This window comes from Pseudochaenichthys georgianus, unplaced genomic scaffold, assembly GCF_902827115.2.
Source record: "Pseudochaenichthys georgianus unplaced genomic scaffold, fPseGeo1.2 scaffold_465_arrow_ctg1, whole genome shotgun sequence".
NCBI lineage: Eukaryota > Metazoa > Chordata > Actinopteri > Perciformes > Channichthyidae > Pseudochaenichthys > Pseudochaenichthys georgianus.
In genome coordinates, this window is record NW_027263029.1 from 91982 (window position 1) to 109481 (window position 17500).

Sequence of the window (17500 nt, forward strand, 5' to 3'; positions counted from 1 at the left end):
GATTCTCCGCTGATGGAAGTCACGTCGTTCTCCAGCGTCAGGGTGTAGGTTCCCTTATCGGGGCGGACGCTCGGCATCACGATGAGCTCCGTGAACGAGGACTTGGTCGTCATGGAGACGCGCTCCTCGTTGGTGCTCAGCTGCTTCTCTCTGAACGTCCACTTGGCGACGGGCGTGGGGTACCCGGTGATCGGGACCCTGATGGTGAGGGGCTGCGGCACGATCACCTCCAGACCGTCTTTGAACGCACTCAGGTCGAAGGAAGGAGCGCCTGCAGGGGGGAGAGAGGTGCATGATGGGAACTGGACCTTTTACTGTATTTATATCTGATCATTTTTAGAGTCAGTGGTAATTAAAACACTCACAGTGTGTGTCGTCGGCCAGCAGGGGGCCGATGGTGTTGGACGGGTCGGACAGTCCGGCGGCGTTCTCAGCGAACACTTTGTAGTTGTACTTCTTCCCGTATTTCAGACCAGACACCTGAAGGTAACACGTACAGGAACAGTGTCAAAATAAAATAAAACGAAAATGCTGGAGGGCTTTTATTCTGAAGGAGCAGGAGGGCTTTTATTCTGAAGGAGCAGGAGGGCTTTTATTCTGAAGGAGCAGGAGGGCTTTTACTCTGAAACCACTGCTGGAGGACTTTTAATGGGGAGAAGCTGCAAAGGACTTGTGTAAAGGGCTTAAAGACACTGTGAAGGCCACATGCTTTTAGAATACTTTTACTTTGAAGGATCCACTGGAGGGCTTTTATTTTGAAGCAGCAGGAGGGCTTTTATTTTGAAGCAGCCAATAGAAGCAAATAACTGTGAAATGATTTTGCAGCTGCACAAAAAAGAGTGTTTAAATAGCCTGACATTTTGGCACTTTTTCCACACTAACTAAAGTCCCGTATCGGACGTCTCTTGAGATGTATCCGAGGTGTTCCCACACTAACTAAAGTCCCGTATCAGGACGTCTCTTGAGATGTATCCGAGGTGTTTCCCACACTAACTAAAGTCCCGTATCGGACGTCTCTTGAGATGTATCCGAGGTGTTCCCACACTAACTAAAGTCCCGTATCAGACGTCTCTTGAGATGTATCCGAGGTGTTCCCACACTAACTAAAGTCCCGTATCGGACGTCTCTTGAGATGTATCCGAGGTGTTCCCACACTAACTAAAGTCCCGTATCGGACGTCTCTTGAGATGTATCCGAGGTGTTCCCACACTAACTAAAGTCCCGTATCGGACGTCTCTTGAGATGTATCCGAGGTGCTCCCACACTAACTAAAGTCCCGTATCGGACGTCTCTTGAGATGTATCCGAGGTGTTCCCACACTAACTAAAGTCCCGTATCGGACGTCTCTTGAGATGTATCCGAGGTGTTTCCCACACTAACTAAAGTCCCGTATCGGACGTCTCTTGAGATGTATCCGAGGTGTTCCCACACTAACTAAAGTCCCGTATCGGACGTCTCTTGAGATGTATCCGAGGTGTTCCCACACTAACTAAAGTCCCGTATCAGACGTCTCTTGAGATGTGTCCGAGGTGTTTCCACACTAACTAAAGTCCCGTATCGGACGTCTCTTGAGATGTATCCGAGGTGTTTCCACACTAACTAAAGTCCCGTATCGGACGTCTCTTGAGATGTATCCGAGGTGTTCCCACACTAACTAAAGTCCCGTATCAGACGTCTCTTGAGATGTATCCGAGGTGTTTCCACACTAACTAAAGTCCCGTATCGGACGTCTCTTGAGATGTATCCGAGGTGTTCCCACACTAACTAAAGTCCCGTATCAGACGTCTCTTGAGATGTATCCGAGGTGTTTCCACACTAACTAAAGTCCCGTATCGGACGTCTCTTGAGATGTATCCGAGGTGTTCCCACACTAACTAAAGTCCCGTATCGGACGTCTCTTGAGATGTATCCGAGGTGTTCCCACACTAACTAAAGTCCCGTATCGGACGTCTCTTGAGATGTATCCGAGGTGTTCCACACTAACTAAAGTCCCGTATCGGACGTCTCTTGAGATGTATCCGAGGTGTTCCCACACTAACTAAAGTCCCGTATCGGACGTCTCTTGAGATGTATCCGAGGTGTTCCACACTAACTAAAGTCCCGTATCGGACGTCTCTTGAGATGTATCCGAGGTGTTCCCACACTAACTAAAGTCCCGTATCGGACGTCTCTTGAGATGTGTCCGAGGTGTTCCCACACTAACTAAAGTCCCGTATCGGACGTCTCTTGAGATGTATCCGAGGTGTTCCCACACTAACTAAAGTCCCGTATCGGACGTCTCTTGAGATGTATCCGAGGTGTTTCCCACACTAACTAAAGTCCCGTATCGGACGTCTCTTGAGATGTATCCGAGGTGTTCCCACACTAACTAAAGTCCCGTATCGGACGTCTCTTGAGATGTATCCGAGGTGTTCCCACACTAACTAAAGTCCCGTATCGGACGTCTCTTGAGATGTATCCGAGGTGTTCCCACACTAACTAAGTCCCGTATCGGACGTCTCTTGAGATGTATCCGAGGTGTTCCCACACTAACTAAAGTCCCGTATCGGACGTCTCTTGAGATGTATCCGAGGTGTTCCCACACTAACTAAAGTCCCGTATCGGACGTCTCTTGAGATGTATCCGAGGTGTTCCCACACTAACTAAAGTCCCGTATCGGACGTCTCTTGAGATGTATCCGAGGTGTTCCCACACTAACTAAAGTCCCGTATCGGACGTCTCTTGAGATGTATCCGAGGTGTTCCACACTAACTAAAGTCCCGTATCGGACGTCTCTTGAGATGTATCCGAGGTGTTCCCACACTAACTAAAGTCCCGTATCGGACGTCTCTTGAGATGTATCCGAGGTGTTCCCACACTAACTAAAGTCCCGTATCGGACGTCTCTTGAGATGTATCCGAGGTGTTCCCACACTAACTAAAGTCCCGTATCGGACGTCTCTTGAGATGTATCCGAGGTGTTCCCACACTAACTAAAGTCCCGTATCGGACGTCTCTTGAGATGTATCCGAGGTGTTCCCACACTAACTAAAGTCCCGTATCGGACGTCTCTTGAGATGTATCCGAGGTGTTCCCACACTAACTAAAGTCCCGTATCGGACGTCTCTTGAGATGTATCCGAGGTGTTTCCCACACTAACTAAAGTCCCGTATCGGACGTCTCTTGAGATGTATCCGAGGTGTTCCCACACTAACTAAAGTCCCGTATCGGACGTCTCTTGAGATGTATCCGAGGTGTTTCCCACACTAACTAAAGTCCCGTATCGGACGTCTCTTGAGATGTATCCGAGGTGTTCCCACACTAACTAAAGTCCCGTATCGGACGTCTCTTGAGATGTATCCGAGGTGTTTCCACACTAACTAAAGTCCCGTATCGGACGTCTCTTGAGATGTATCCGAGGTGTTCCCACACTAACTAAAGTCCCGTATCGGACGTCTCTTGAGATGTGTCCGAGGTGTTCCCACACTAACTAAAGTCCCGTATCGGACGTCTCTTGAGATGTGTCCGAGGTGTTCCACACTAACTAAAGTCCCGTATCGGACGTCTCTTGAGATGTATCCGAGGTGTTTCCACACTAACTAAAGTCCCGTATCAGACGTCTCTTGAGATGTATCCGAGGTGTTTCCACACTAACTAAAGTCCCGTATCGGACGTCTCTTAAGATGTGTCCGAGGTGCTAACTAAAGTCCCGTATCAGACGTCTCTTGAGATGTATCCGAGGTGTTTCCACACTAACTAAAGTCCCGTATCGGACGTCTCTTAAGATGTGTCCGAGGTGCTCCCACACTAACTAAAGTCCCGTATCAGACGTCTCTTGAGATGTATCCGAGGTGTTCCCACACTAACTAAAGTCCCGTATCGGACGTCTCTTGAGATGTATCCGAGGTGTTCCCACACTAACTAAAGTCCCGTATCGGACGTCTCTTGAGATGTATCCGAGGTGTTTCCACACTAACTAAAGTCCCGTATCGGACGTCTCTTGAGATGTGTCCGAGGTGTTTCCCACACTAACTAAAGTCCCGTATCAGACGTCTCTTGAGATGTATCCGAGGTGTTTCCCACACTAACTAAAGTCCCGTATCGGACGTCTCTTGAGATGTATCCGAGGTGCTTCCCACACTAACTAAAGTCCCGTATCGGACGTCTCTTGAGATGTATCCGAGGTGTTCCCACACTAACTAAAGTCCCGTATCGGACGTCTCTTGAGATGTATCCGAGGTGCTCCCACACTAACTAAAGTCCCGTATCGGACGTCTCTTGAGATGTATCCGAGGTGCTCCCACACTAACTAAAGTCCCGTATCGGACGTCTCTTGAGATGTATCCGAGGTGTTCCCACACTAACTAAAGTCCCGTATCGGACGTCTCTTGAGATGTATCCGAGGTGTTCCCACACTAACTAAAGTCCCGTATCGGACGTCTCTTGAGATGTATCCGAGGTGCTCCCACACTAACTAAAGTCCCGTATCAGACGTCTCTTGAGATGTATCCGAGGTGTTCCCACACTAACTAAAGTCCCGTATCGGACGTCTCTTGAGATGTATCCGAGGTGCTCCCACACTAACTAAAGTCCCGTATCAGACGTCTCTTGAGATGTATCCGAGGTGCTCCCACACTAACTAAAGTCCCGTATCGGACGTCTCTTGAGATGTATCCGAGGTGTTCCCACACTAACTAAAGTCCCGTATCAGACGTCTCTTGAGATGTATCCGAGGTGTTCCCACACTAACTAAAGTCCCGTATCGGACGTCTCTTGAGATGTATCCGAGGTGCTCCCACACTAACTAAAGTCCCGTATCAGACGTCTCTTAAGATGTATCCGAGGTGTTCCCACACTAACTAAAGTCCCGTATCAGACGTCTCTTAAGATGTGTCCGAGGTGCTCCCACACTAACTAAAGTCCCGTATCGGACGTCTCTTGAGATGTATCCGAGGTGTTTCCACACTAACTAAAGTCCCGTATCGGACGTCTCTTAAGATGTGTAAGACGTACGTTGAAGCAGAGGTCTTGGCAGAGGCGGGTGTTGCACCGCATCCACTTGTCGGTTCCCTCCTCGCAGCGCTGGATGATGTATCCGGTGATCGTGCTGCCTCCGTTCCTCAGCGGCGTCTCCCAGCTCAGCTGCACAGAGTTCTTGTTCTGGTCCTGCGAGACCAGGTTCAGGGGCGCACTGGGCCTCTCTGCAGGGGGGGTCAGAACATACATATCACGACATGCACTTCAGGCGTTATACCGTGTAGGCCTCGTTCTACCATGCCGCTGTGACGGAGAGATACCCCAGAGTGGGATGGATCAAGCAGATCTGGTCCATAAAGTGAATTTGAAGCTAGCTTACCGATGGGGTCCATGATCTTAACGGGGTGCGAGGCGGCGCTGGGCTTCCCCTCGCCGGCCTTGTTCTGCGCCTTCACTCTGAAGATGTACTCCTTGTTCTCGATGACGTCGTTGACGATGGCGCTCAGCTCGTCGGCCTTCGTGATCTGCACGGGCGTCCACTTCACGGACGTGCGGTCGCGCAGCTCGATGATGAAGGAGGTGATGGGCGAGCCGCCGTCAGACTCCGGAGGATCCCAGGAGACGGTGCAGCCGAACTTCGTCACGTTTCCTACGATGACGTTCAGAGGAGCCTCGGGAACGTCTGGAAGTCATGGGACACAGAAAACACGTCAGGAACCTGAGCACTCATGTTACATATAACCTCATGGATGAGATGCGTTGTCCCGTCTGAGGGAATATGGATCGTTGTTAGGCCATTCCCGTTTCTCGCTCATTTCTGAAACACGTGGAAAGACTTGGAAAACATATGATGACTTTAGGCCCATCTGAAATGCATCTTTAGGTCAAAACGGTTTCTATTTTTTATTTATTTGTATTGCTTTTTTATTAATTCTACCGTGTCGTGTAATGTTTATTTATACTGTTCATGCTCACTACTTGGAGCACTTCGGGATTTGAATTCAAATATGAAGTGCTTTATAAATGGAACCCATTATTATTATTATTATTATTATTATTATCATCACCTGCTCGAATCAAAGCGGTGTACCAATGTACTTAGACAACTTCCATTCCTTCAGTATTCCAATCCTCTTTTTATCTGTCTATAAAATATATGTTGTGTTTTGTTTCTTTTTGGTTCTGTCTCTGTTTTGGTTTTGTTTGTCTACCCTCCCTCCCAAATGTAAAGCGTCTTTGGGTTCAGAAAAGCGCTATATCAAATTAATATATTATTATTATTATTATTAAAATATGCTCAAAACAAATAAACACACAAAAAAAACTGCATTTAAGAAAACGAATGGATGCCTTTGTAACGGCATTCGTTCTCCCAGTGTCGTTGAGGTGTGCTCGTGGCAACCCAATAATACACCTTGAATCTATCACTTCCAATTGAAACCCAGTCTTACCGAACTTGTTCTTGGCCTGTACGGGTTTGTCGGTGTCCACGTTGGGTCCGCTGCCGACCCGGTTTCTGGCGCAGACTCTGAACAGATACATGGAGTCCTTCTGGAGTCCGGTCACCGTGTACTCCGGACTCTCGGAGTGATCCGTGGCCAGAGTCCACGTCTTACGCTTCACGTCGCGTCTCTCCACAACGTAGGCAATGACCTTAGCGCCGCCATCGCTCTCAGGCTCCTCCCACGCCAGACTCACCTCGCCGTCGGCGGTGTCGACAACCTGGAAGTTCTTCACGCGTCCAGGGACGTCTGGAGAAACAAGAGGAGGGTCAAGTTAAACAGTGGTGCAGGGAGGTGGGATTTCTCCATCAGCATCTTCCTGGTCCAATGGGATTTCTCCGTGTGATTTAGGATTAACAATCGAAATGAAAGGCAGCTAATGTTGGGCGATAAAGGAACTATAGCACGGTCACACGACTCTGAATGTAAGATAAAGTAATGCAGTGTGTTCTGTCCCAACATTGTCCCCTGTGTTCAGACTCACCGATGACCTCCAGGTTGATGAAGGCCTCCCCCTGCCCGTGCTTGTTCTTGATGGTGATCTTGTAGCGGCCCTCGTCGGACTTCAGCGGGTCCTTCAGCCTGAGCTCTGTGCGGTCGGCTGAGGTGTGGATGTTGTCCTTGGGCAGACTCCTGTTGTTGTACATCCAGTCGGCCACGGCCTGAGGGTAGGCGCTGTACGGGACGGCCATGACGATGGGCTTCCTGGCGTCAGTGACGTAGCTCTGGTCTGTTGTCTTGATCTGAGGCACCGCTGCAGGAGGAGGAGGACACAGGGTCAGAGAGACAACAACACTGGACACACCGTGCTCATGTATGGGGATCAGGTTCCCTCTTTATTCATCGTTAACATCTTCCGATCCTGGAGTATCAATGTATTATCCTTTAATGACTGAGTGTCTGGTGTCTGGTGCCCCTCAGGGACAGTGTCTGGTGCCCCTCAGGGACAGTGTCTGGTGCACCTCAGGGACAGTGTCTGGTGCCCCTCAGGGACCGTGTCTGGTGCCCCTCAGGGACAGTGTTTGGTGCCCCTCAGGGACTGTGTCTGGTGCCCCTCAGGGACAGTGTTTGGTGCACCTCAGGGACAGTGTCTGGTGCCCCTCAGGGACCGTGTCTGGTGCCCCTCAGGGACAGTGTCTGGTGCACCTCAGGGACAGTGTCTGGTGCCCCTCAGGGACCGTGTCTGGTGCCCCTCAGGGACAGTGTTTGGTGCCCCTCAGGGACTGTGTCTGGTGCCCCTCAGGGACAGTGTCTGGTGCACCTCAGGGACAGTGTCTGGTGCCCCTCAGGGACCGTGTCTGGTGCCCCTCAGGGACAGTGTTTGGTGCCCCTCAGGGACTGTGTCTGGTGCCCCTCAGGGACAGTGTTTGGTGCACCTCAGGGACAGTGTCTGGTGCCCCTCAGGGACAGTGTCTGGTGCCCCTCAGGGACCGTGTCTGGTGCCCCTCAGGGACAGTGTCTGGTGCCCCTCAGGGACAGTGTCTGGTGCACCTCAGGGACAGTGTCTGGTGCCCCTCAGGGACCGTGTCTGGTGCCCCTCAGGGACAGTGTCTGGTGCACCTCAGGGACAGTGTCTGGTGCCCCTCAGGGACAGTGTCTGGTGCCCCTCAGGGACCGTGTCTGGTGCCCCTCAGGGACAGTGTTTGGTGCCCCTCAGGGACTGTGTCTGGTGCCCCTCAGGGACAGTGTTTGGTGCACCTCAGGGACAGTGTCTGGTGCACCTCAGGGACAGTCTCTGGTGCGTCTCAGGGACAGTGTCTGGTGCGTCTCTTACCTGCGAGCTCCAGCTTGGCCTTGGCGTCTTTGTCCTTGACGACGAGTCTGTACTCGCCCTGGTCTCTGGGCCGGATCTCGCAGACCTGCAGCCGGTGGATCTTGCCCTCGCTCATCATCTGGTACTTGTCTCCCTGCACGACTGTCATGTTGTTCCTCAGCCACTTCACCTCCACGCGGTCCTTGTTCAGCTCCACCTCGAACACTACGTCCGAGCCGGGGGCCTGGAACGCGTCCTGGGGGGGTCTGATGATCTCCACTGGGGTCTCTGCAGAACGGGAAGGGATTATGAGCAGGGACTACTTTATCACAAAAACATCCTTTATGTTAAAGAGTGAATCCTCACCGTCGATGAAGAGCCGGGCTCTGGATCTCTTGTCGTCCACTCCGCAGGCGTACTCACACTCATCATCGGGTCTGCACTCCTTAATGCGCAGCGTGCACATCTTCCCTTCTCTCACAAATGTATATCTGGGGAAACAAAAAAAGCACGTTATGAGTCAGTCAGTTGGATTTCTGTTTAACAGAAGAAACAAAAAAACGTATTTCTAATGAAATCTAAGTCCATGTTTTACCTTTTTTGCAACAAACTGAATATGATCATTTATTTTTCTCAAATCAATTAATATGTAAATATAAATCCCTTATCTCACGTCCGTTTGCAAACAATCTATGTCAATTGTTAAAAAAACAAAGGGGCCCAAGCTTGAACCTTGTGGTACCCCTTAAGGATGAATGCCGTACCTGGGTCCTTCTCTGATCTCCTGTCCAGTTTCTGAACTATTTATGTATATAGCAAATAAAAGAGGGCCCAGGCTCGAACCCTGTGGTGCCCCTTCAAACCTGGTTATCTACAACAGCCTTTGTAATGTTGGTTTTTGAGAAAGAGCTCGATAGATATATTGATAGCAGCCGTACCTGGGTCCTTCTCTGATCTCACGTCCGTTCCTGTACCACTTGGGGTCTGCCTTGTCTTTGGTGAGTTTGCAGGTGAACTCTGCGTCCTCGAACTCTGTGATGGTCTGGTCCTTCAGCTGTATGCTGAAGTCGGTGGGGGCCTCGCTGATGATCAGCTCCGCCGTGCACTTGCTGTCTCCAGCTATGGCGGTGTACTCGCCCTCGTCGGCAAGCGTACAGTCCTTGACGGTGAGCGTGTGCTTCTCTTTGTCCGCCCGGTATACGATGCGTTTACTGAAGCTGATCTCCTGGCCCGCCTTCATCCACTTCAGCGTGGCGTTGGGCCGGTTCACCTTGCAGGTGAAGACGATTGTGTTCTTCTCCTGAGTGTCGATATCCTCCAGAGGAACCACGAACCTCATGCTCTCCTCTGAAGCACACAAAGAACACCGTCAGGTCATGTGATCAACTCTGGCACCAATTAAAGAGTGATATACATATGTATTCTACTTCACCAGACAACAGCTAAACACACCTTTGTAGATTTACACAGTTGTTTATGTATTTTCTACATTATATTATTTATCAACATCTAAAATGAGTCCTCTCTAATTGGCCGGGTTGATGTTTAAGTATACATTTTATATTCTTATCATATATTATTCCCTTAGGATATATCATTACCTTTGACCAAAGATGAATACATGTTGTATTCTATGTTAATACCTTTGCAGCTGCTCCTCTCTGATTGGTCAGATTTATGTTGTATTTTATTATATGTATATATATTCTATGTTATTACCTTTGACGGAGAGGTTGCAGCTGCTCCTCTCTGATTGGTCAGATTGATGTTGTATTTTATTATATATAATATATTCTATGATAGTACCTTTGACGGAGAGGTTGCAGGCGCTCTTGGCCTGCTCTCCTCTCTGATTGGTCAGGTTGATGCTGTACTCGGACTCGTCTCCCTTCTGGGCGTCTTTGATCCTCAGCGAGAACACGTTGTCTCTCTGCACCATCACGTACTTGCTGCTCTCGAACACCGTCTCCTCCTTCTTCAGCCACTTGGCCTTCGCTCCCTCTGTGTTCACCTCGCAGTTCAGAACCACTTCCTGTCCCTCCTTGGCCTCCGTGTCCTTCAGCGCCGTGATGATCCTCAGCTTCTCTGCAGGGCGAGACGGATCCATGTTAGTGTTAAAAACTCAACGTAAGCTGGAGTACGACATTTCACATTCTGTAGGCAATAAGGTCGGTTTTCATTCCAAAAATGAAATGTTAGAATATAAACTAAGATAAGAAGTACTTTATTGATCCCGATGTGGGACATGTTTGCGTTGCAGCAGCATAAACAGACAAGGCGTTGAACATTAGAGAAATGAATAGACTAGAAATAAACAATTCAAAAAGTAAACGTCTGAAATAGAAATAAAATAGCAAAGCAGCTTATAAAGCAGGATACTATAAAAGTGTGTGAGGAATGGAATAGTACATCTGAAATTGAAGATAAATGTAGAGTGTGAATGTTATACGTCCAGTAGTCCAGAGGAGCTCTGGAGCGCTCTCGTCCAGCGGAGGAGATTTGGTATAAAGACGTATTGCAGCAGGAACTATGAACACTTGGATCAGGACTTCTCTTTGTGTGTTTGTGTTTGCTTTGTGCTGTTTCTGTTTTTGTGTGAAGCGTCTTTGAGCACTGGGAAAAGCGCTATATACGTGACGATGCCCTCAGTGGGCGGGGCTTACCGAGCACGGTGAGGTCTGCGCTGGCGCGCGTCGCTCCGATCATCACCACGTAGGCGCCCTCGTCCTTGGGCTCGCTGTCCTTGATGACCAGCGAGCGTCTCTTCCCGTCGCTCAGCATGCTGAACTTGTCTCCGGCCCGCAGCTCCGAGCCGTCCTTCAGCCACTTCACCTCGAACGTGTCTTTGGAGACGGAGCAGCTGAACTCCGCCTTCTCGCCCTCCACCACCTCCACGCTGTGCGGCCGCGAGATGAACTCTGCGGCCAGCTCTGAGAGGAGGAAGCAGCAGGGGTCAGAGGTCACACACGCATCAAGGGGAACACAGGTTACTTGAGCAGTCCTGAAGAGATACAGTTATCATAACAGCATCTTATAGTCCGAATACTAATCTCTAGAGTTATCATGAGAATATTCCTCCGCACGGTTGATCTTGTCTAATAATAATAATTACAAAGTGTTCTCTCCCTGTACCGCTGATAATAAAGTCAAGATGAAATAGATCTCTCTCCTCACCGTTGATCTTGAGGGTCCCGGAGGTCTTGATGCTGGCGCTCAGCCTGCAGGTGTACTCCGCGGCGTCGGCCATCTTCAGGTCCTGGATCAGCAGGATCCTCCTCTTCCCGTCCACGATGTGCTCGTAGCGGCCGCCCTCCGGCAGCTCCTCGTCTCCTCTGAACCAGCGCACCTCGGCCGAGGGCTTGGACACCTCGCAGATCAGCTTCACGCTGTCCGTCTCCGTGCCCTCCACGCTGGACAGGTTCTTACTGAAGCGCGTCTCCTCCTCTGTGGACACAACGCCCGTCAGAATAAGGCTCTCAGACACTTTCACATACTTCATAGAACGGGTAAATGGAAAATAAAAAACAATAGATTTGCGTACGTCTTTACTGCATTGATAAAGACTAAATATTATTGTTCTTCATGTTGAATCAAACCGATCTTACGAAGCAAGTCAATCAGAAACTACTGAGGTTAATTATGAATTATCTGAAGGTCAGCATCTCAGCTGAACCCCAGTTGCTCCCGTACGGAAACCTTGCTCTGGATCCGTGATATTTATATATATGAAATATTCCTTACCGACGACGGTGAGCATGCCGGAGGACTTGATGGTTTTGGCGTCGCACTCGTACTCCGCCTCGTCGTCGAACACGGACTTGTGGACGATGAGGACGTGCTGCCGGCCCTGAGACACCATCTCGTACTTCTTCCCTTTCCTGATTTCACTTCCGTCTTTGAACCAGCGGACCTGAGAGAGAGGAGGAGGGGCGTGAGCCACGCCGTCTTTAAACCAAACCTTTATTGATCTGTTTATCCGTGGACGGACACTCACCTTGACGTCCTGTCTGGACACTTCACACTCAAACCTGGCAGATTCCTTCTCTTTCACTTCCACGTCGTGCAGCGGCTTCGAAAACTCGATGTGTGGAGCTGAGGACGCACGAATAGAAACACTTTAAATGACTCCTCATCAGGGTCCACGAGGGTCCCCAAGGCTAACGGGACACTTGGTAGGAACTTCTAAAAGTCTTTAAGGGTCTTTTCAAGGGTTTCATGAGGGTTCCTTCACGTCTTCACGGGTCATTAACCTCTTACAAGAGATTTCTTAACTTTCATAAGGGTTTCTTTACACTTTGGATTGGCTATTTCAGTAATATGAAGGGTTGTTTAACAAGAGCTGGTGAGTGTTGAATGGACTCTTAGAGGGGGTAGGGTCTCGCATCGTGCTTCTATCCGTTAACTCTTTACAAAGGGTTTCCCTGACTAGAAGTGATTCAGATTCGTCCTTAACTCTCATTTCAATTTCCTTTTTCAGGAGGTACAACTTAAAACCTCCTGAAGACGGTTCCTTAGCTAGAACTCTAAGGAAGTTCCTTTATTAGTCTTCAAAGGGTCTCTAGACTTCCCTGGAAGCTCCTTAAGCTTTTTCTGAGAGGTCTGTCTACTGCACGACATCCCTCTCGATATCTATAGAGTGAGCGTTCCCTGCTGGACTCACGCTCCACGTTGAGGAAGCAGGAGGTCTTGAACTGCTTGGCGTCGCAGGCGTACGTCCTGGAGTCGTCCAGCGTGCAGCCGTGGATGATCAGCGCCCTCTTGTGGCCGTCCACGATCATCTCGTACTTCTTTGTCTTCCTGATCTCCGTGCCGTCCTTGAACCATCTCACCTCGGCCTTCTCCCGGGACACTTCACACTCCAGTGTGGCGGTGGCCTCCTCCTCCACCGTCTGGTCCTGCAGAGGCTTCGAGAACTCCACCGCCGGCTCTGAACCCCCAAACAGAAACACGTGTTATTGGGCTTTACCTATGGAACCCTCCAGTGGGGAGTCAGCAGTCTCTCAGAGTGCCTCGGCAGACCTTTGACGATGAGGTTGGCGTCCGTCTGGAAGTCCTTGGCGGTGAGTTTGATCTGTCCGGCTTCATTGAGCTTGACGTCCCTCAGAGTCAGGCTGTGGACTTTAGCTTCCGACTTCAACACCACCTGTTCAACACACCAGGTATTAGGAGGGTTAGCACCGCCCTGCGCATCGCCTGCCAGGCTCTACAGAGTCATGCAGCCTTCAGACCGGACGCAGGGTATTTAAAATCCAACCAGCGTGCTAATCAAGAGCGCTAGCTAGCTGTGTGGCGCTCAGCAGAGAACCCTATAATACTTCATATCTTAGCTTCATCATACCTCCATATTCCCTCTGTATATCAGACTACGCTGCACTCCACCCTTCCTTGCGCTGCTGCTCAGATGCTAACCACATCTTGTTGTCAATGTGCAATGACAATAAAGATCTGATTGAATGTGATCGCCATGCATCGTTAAAACACAGCTGCGATTTCAACTCGGTTGGGAAACGCTTTTTTTTTTTTGCATTAAACTCGGTGTCATGTATTTGGCGTGGCTATGGCTTAGTGCGCTTATCTGTATATGGGGGGGTTGCTGGTTCAATCCCCCCGTCTGCAGTCAGCACGTCAAAGGCTCCTCGAGTAAGATGCTGAACGCCGTATTGCTCCCGTTGAAGTGTCTAAATACCATGTCATGTAATGTATATATACTGTAGGTGTTTCTAAATCTACTTTCCATTTACGACTTCTGGAACTGCCTCGATCCTATTGGCTGTTTTGGACATTCGTCACAGTGTTAAAAAGTTAACCTGTGTTCAATTCTGGGCTTTCTGAAGAAAACCGTTGCCTGGGTTACGACTTTATATTGAGATTCATGGAACTTTATTCACAATGTGTTGGAGCGCGAGCCATTAGGAGCGCGAGCCATTAGGAGCGCTAGCCAATAGGAGCGCTAGCCAATAGGAGCGCTAGCCAATAGGAGCGCTAGCCAATAGGAGCGCTAGCCAATAGGAGCGCTAGCCAATAGGAGAGCTAGCCATTAGGAGCGCTATCCAATAGGAGCGCTAGCCAATAGGAGCGTTAGCCAATAGGAGCGCTAGCCATTAGGAGAGCTAGCCATTAGGAGCGCTAGCCAATAGGAGCGTTAGCCAATAGGAGCGCTAGCTAATAGGAGAGCTAGCCATTAGGAGCGCTAGCCAATAGGAGCGTTAGCCAATAGGAGCGCTAGCTAATAGGAGAGCTAGCCATTAGGAGCGCTAGCCAATAGGAGCGCTAACCAATAGGAGAGCTAGCCATTAAGAGCGTTAGCCATTAGGAGCGCTAGCCAATAGGAGAGCTAGCCATTAGGAGCGCTAGCCATTAGGAGCGCTAGCCAATAGGAGCGCTAGCCAATAGGAGAGCTAGCCATTAGGAGCGCTAGCCATTAGGAACAGTAGCCAATAGGAGCGCTAGCCATTAGGAGCGCTAGCCAATAGGAGCGCTAGCCATTAGGAGCGCTAGCCAATAGGAGCGCTAGCCAATAGGAGAGCTAGCCATTATGAGCGCTAGCCATTAGGAGCGTTAGCCAATAGGAGCGCTAGCCAATAGGAGCGCTAGCCAATAGGAGAGCTAGCCATTAGGAGCGCTATCCAATAGGAGCGCTAGCCAATAGGAGCGTTAGCCAATAGGAGCGCTAGCTAATAGGAGAGCTAGCCATTAGGAGCGCTAGCCAATAGGAGCGCTAACCAATAGGAGAGCTAGCCATTAGGAGCGCTAGCCATTAAGAGCGTTAGCCAATAGGAGCGCTAGCCAATAGGAGCGCTAGCCAATAGGAGAGCTAGCCATTAGGAGCGCTATCCAATAGGAGCGCTAGCCAATAGGAGCGTTAGCCAATAGGAGCGCTAGCCAATAGGAGAGCTAGCCATTAGGAGCGCTAGCCAATAGGAGCGCTAACCAATAGGAGAGCTAGCCATTAGGAGCGCTAGCCATTAAGAGCGTTAGCCATTAGGAGCGCTAGCCAATAGGAGAGCTAGCCATTAGGAGAGCTAGCCATTAGGAGAGCTAGCCATTAGGAGCGCTAGCCAATAGGAGCGCTAGCCAATAGGAGCGCTAGCTAATAGGAGAGCTAGCCATTAGGAGCGCTAGCCTATAGGAGCGCTAACCAATAGGAGAGCTAGCCAATAGGAGCGCTAGCCATTAAGAGCGTTAGCCAATAGGAGCGCTAGCCAATAGGAGCGCTAGCCAATAGGAGCGTTAGCCAATAGGAGCGGTAGCCAATAGGAGCGCTAGCCAATAGGAGCGCTAACCAATAGGAGAGCTAGCCAATAGGAGCGCTAGCCATTAAGAGCGTTAGCCAATAGGAGCGCTAGCCAATAGGAGCGCTAGCCAATAGGAGCGTTAGCCAATAGGAGCGGTAGCCATTAGGAGCGCTAGCCAATAGGAGCGCTAGCCATTAGGAGCGCTAGCCAATAGGAGCGCTAGCCAATAGGAGAGCTAGCCATTATGAGCGCTAGCCATTAGGAGCGTTAGCCAATAGGAGCGCTAGCCAATAGGAGCGCTAGCCAATAGGAGAGCTAGCCATTAGGAGCGCTATCCAATAGGAGCGCTAGCCAATAGGAGCGTTAGCCAATAGGAGCGCTAGCTAATAGGAGAGCTAGCCATTAGGAGCGCTAGCCAATAGGAGCGCTAACCAATAGGAGAGCTAGCCATTAGGAGCGCTAGCCATTAAGAGCGTTAGCCATTAGGAGCGCTAGCCAATAGGAGAGCTAGCCATTAGGAGAGCTAGCCATTAGGAGAGCTAGCCATTAGGAGCGCTAGCCAATAGGAGCGCTAGCCAATAGGAGAGCTAGCCATTAGGAGCGCTAGCCAATAGGAGCGCTAACCAATAGGAGAGCTAGCCAATAGGAGCGCTAGCCATTAAGAGCGTTAGCCAATAGGAGCGCTAGCCAATAGGAGCGCTAGCCAATAGGAGCGTTAGCCAATAGGAGCGGTAGCCAATAGGAGCGCTAGCCAATAGGAGCGCCCTCCATTGTTCTGTTCTCTAACATAATACTATTTGTTCTATTATTTAATAGCAACCAGATGTATTTTTACAGGTAACTCGTTTTGTAACGGATTATATTTTTAAACTGCGACTCCCTGCATACCATATACATGTATGCATATGTGTGTGTGTGTGTGTGTGTGTGTGTGTGTGTGTGTGTGTGTGTGTGTGCAGAGTCAGCCTTTAGCCTGACAGCTAAATGAATGCAGGCAGCTGCTCCTGACGGCTCCTGACGGCCCCCCCCCCCCCCCCAGGCTGGATTTCACTTTCACACCCAACACTGCATCACGCTGCATCATATCGTCTCTTATTCTCAATATTTGTTGGTTAATAAATATTTCGGCTACATTTGTTTATATTTATCTCACAGGAAGAAATCCTTCAAAATAAAACTCTTCAATGACGATCAATTAAAATGTCTTCACTTTTCGCTTGTTTTAACAATAACAAATATGAATATGAATAACAGTATCTATGTGTCTTTGACACGAGGACATATAAGTGTGTTTATTCATCTCACGGGACAGAGCGTGGAACTCTTCAGCGAGGACACATGGGAGGAAGATGTGTTTGAAAGTCGCTGGCTGTTCCAATGATCACACAGCAGCTCTGGTAAAGGCTTGCTTTGGGTTTAACAGAAGCACCTTTATTATATTTAAGGTGGTTACTGAGTGTAAAAAGCAAACTGATCCAAACGTTAGAAATTAATGACTTAAAAGGCACTTTTATTTTTGGTACCTTCAACAAATACTTTGTGTTCTGTATTCGTATGTATGGTGTGTGTTGGGGGGGTGAGGAGTTTCATTGTTTTATTGCTCAGCTGGAGGTGTGTGTGCTGCTTAGTGTCGAAAGGAAACATCTTAGTGTCGTAAGGAAACATCTTGATGTCGTAAGGAAACATCTTGATGTCGTAATGTGGTAAGGAAACATCTTGATGTGGTAAGGAAACATCTTGATGTGGTAAGGAAACATGTTATTGTCGTAAGGAAACATCTTGACGTCGTAAGGAAACATCTTGATGTCGTAAGGAAACATGTTAGTGTCGTAAGGAAACATCTTGACGTCGTAAGGAAACATCTTGATGTGGTAAGGAAACATCTTGACGTCGTAAGGAACATGTTATTGTCGTAAGGAAACATCTTGACGTCGTAAGGAAACATCTTAATGTGGTAAGGAAACATCTTGACGTCGTAAGGAAACATGTTATTGTCGTAAGGAAACATCTTGACGTCGTAAGGAAACATCTTAATGTGGTAAGGAAACATGTTAG

At 49.3% G+C, this 17500-nt stretch overlaps 1 protein-coding gene across 1 annotated transcript in view; it reads right to left on the reverse strand.

The window, feature by feature from the left end:
* LOC117442744 (titin-like) overlaps positions 1 to 17500 on the reverse strand; it is a gene marked incomplete at its 5' end in the record, with an annotated part of 210055 nt that overhangs the window by 75953 nt on the left and 116602 nt on the right. The window contains 16 exon segments of the mRNA XM_071202478.1: positions 3 to 271; positions 366 to 480; positions 4992 to 5179; positions 5335 to 5637; positions 6407 to 6706; positions 6942 to 7211; positions 8232 to 8498; positions 8577 to 8701; positions 9149 to 9557; positions 10017 to 10295; positions 10874 to 11140; positions 11385 to 11654; positions 11952 to 12120; positions 12205 to 12302; positions 12871 to 13137; positions 13230 to 13353. Of these exon segments, the coding sequence (XP_071058579.1) occupies positions 3 to 271; positions 366 to 480; positions 4992 to 5179; positions 5335 to 5637; positions 6407 to 6706; positions 6942 to 7211; positions 8232 to 8498; positions 8577 to 8701; positions 9149 to 9557; positions 10017 to 10295; positions 10874 to 11140; positions 11385 to 11654; positions 11952 to 12120; positions 12205 to 12302; positions 12871 to 13137; positions 13230 to 13353 (3720 nt within the window).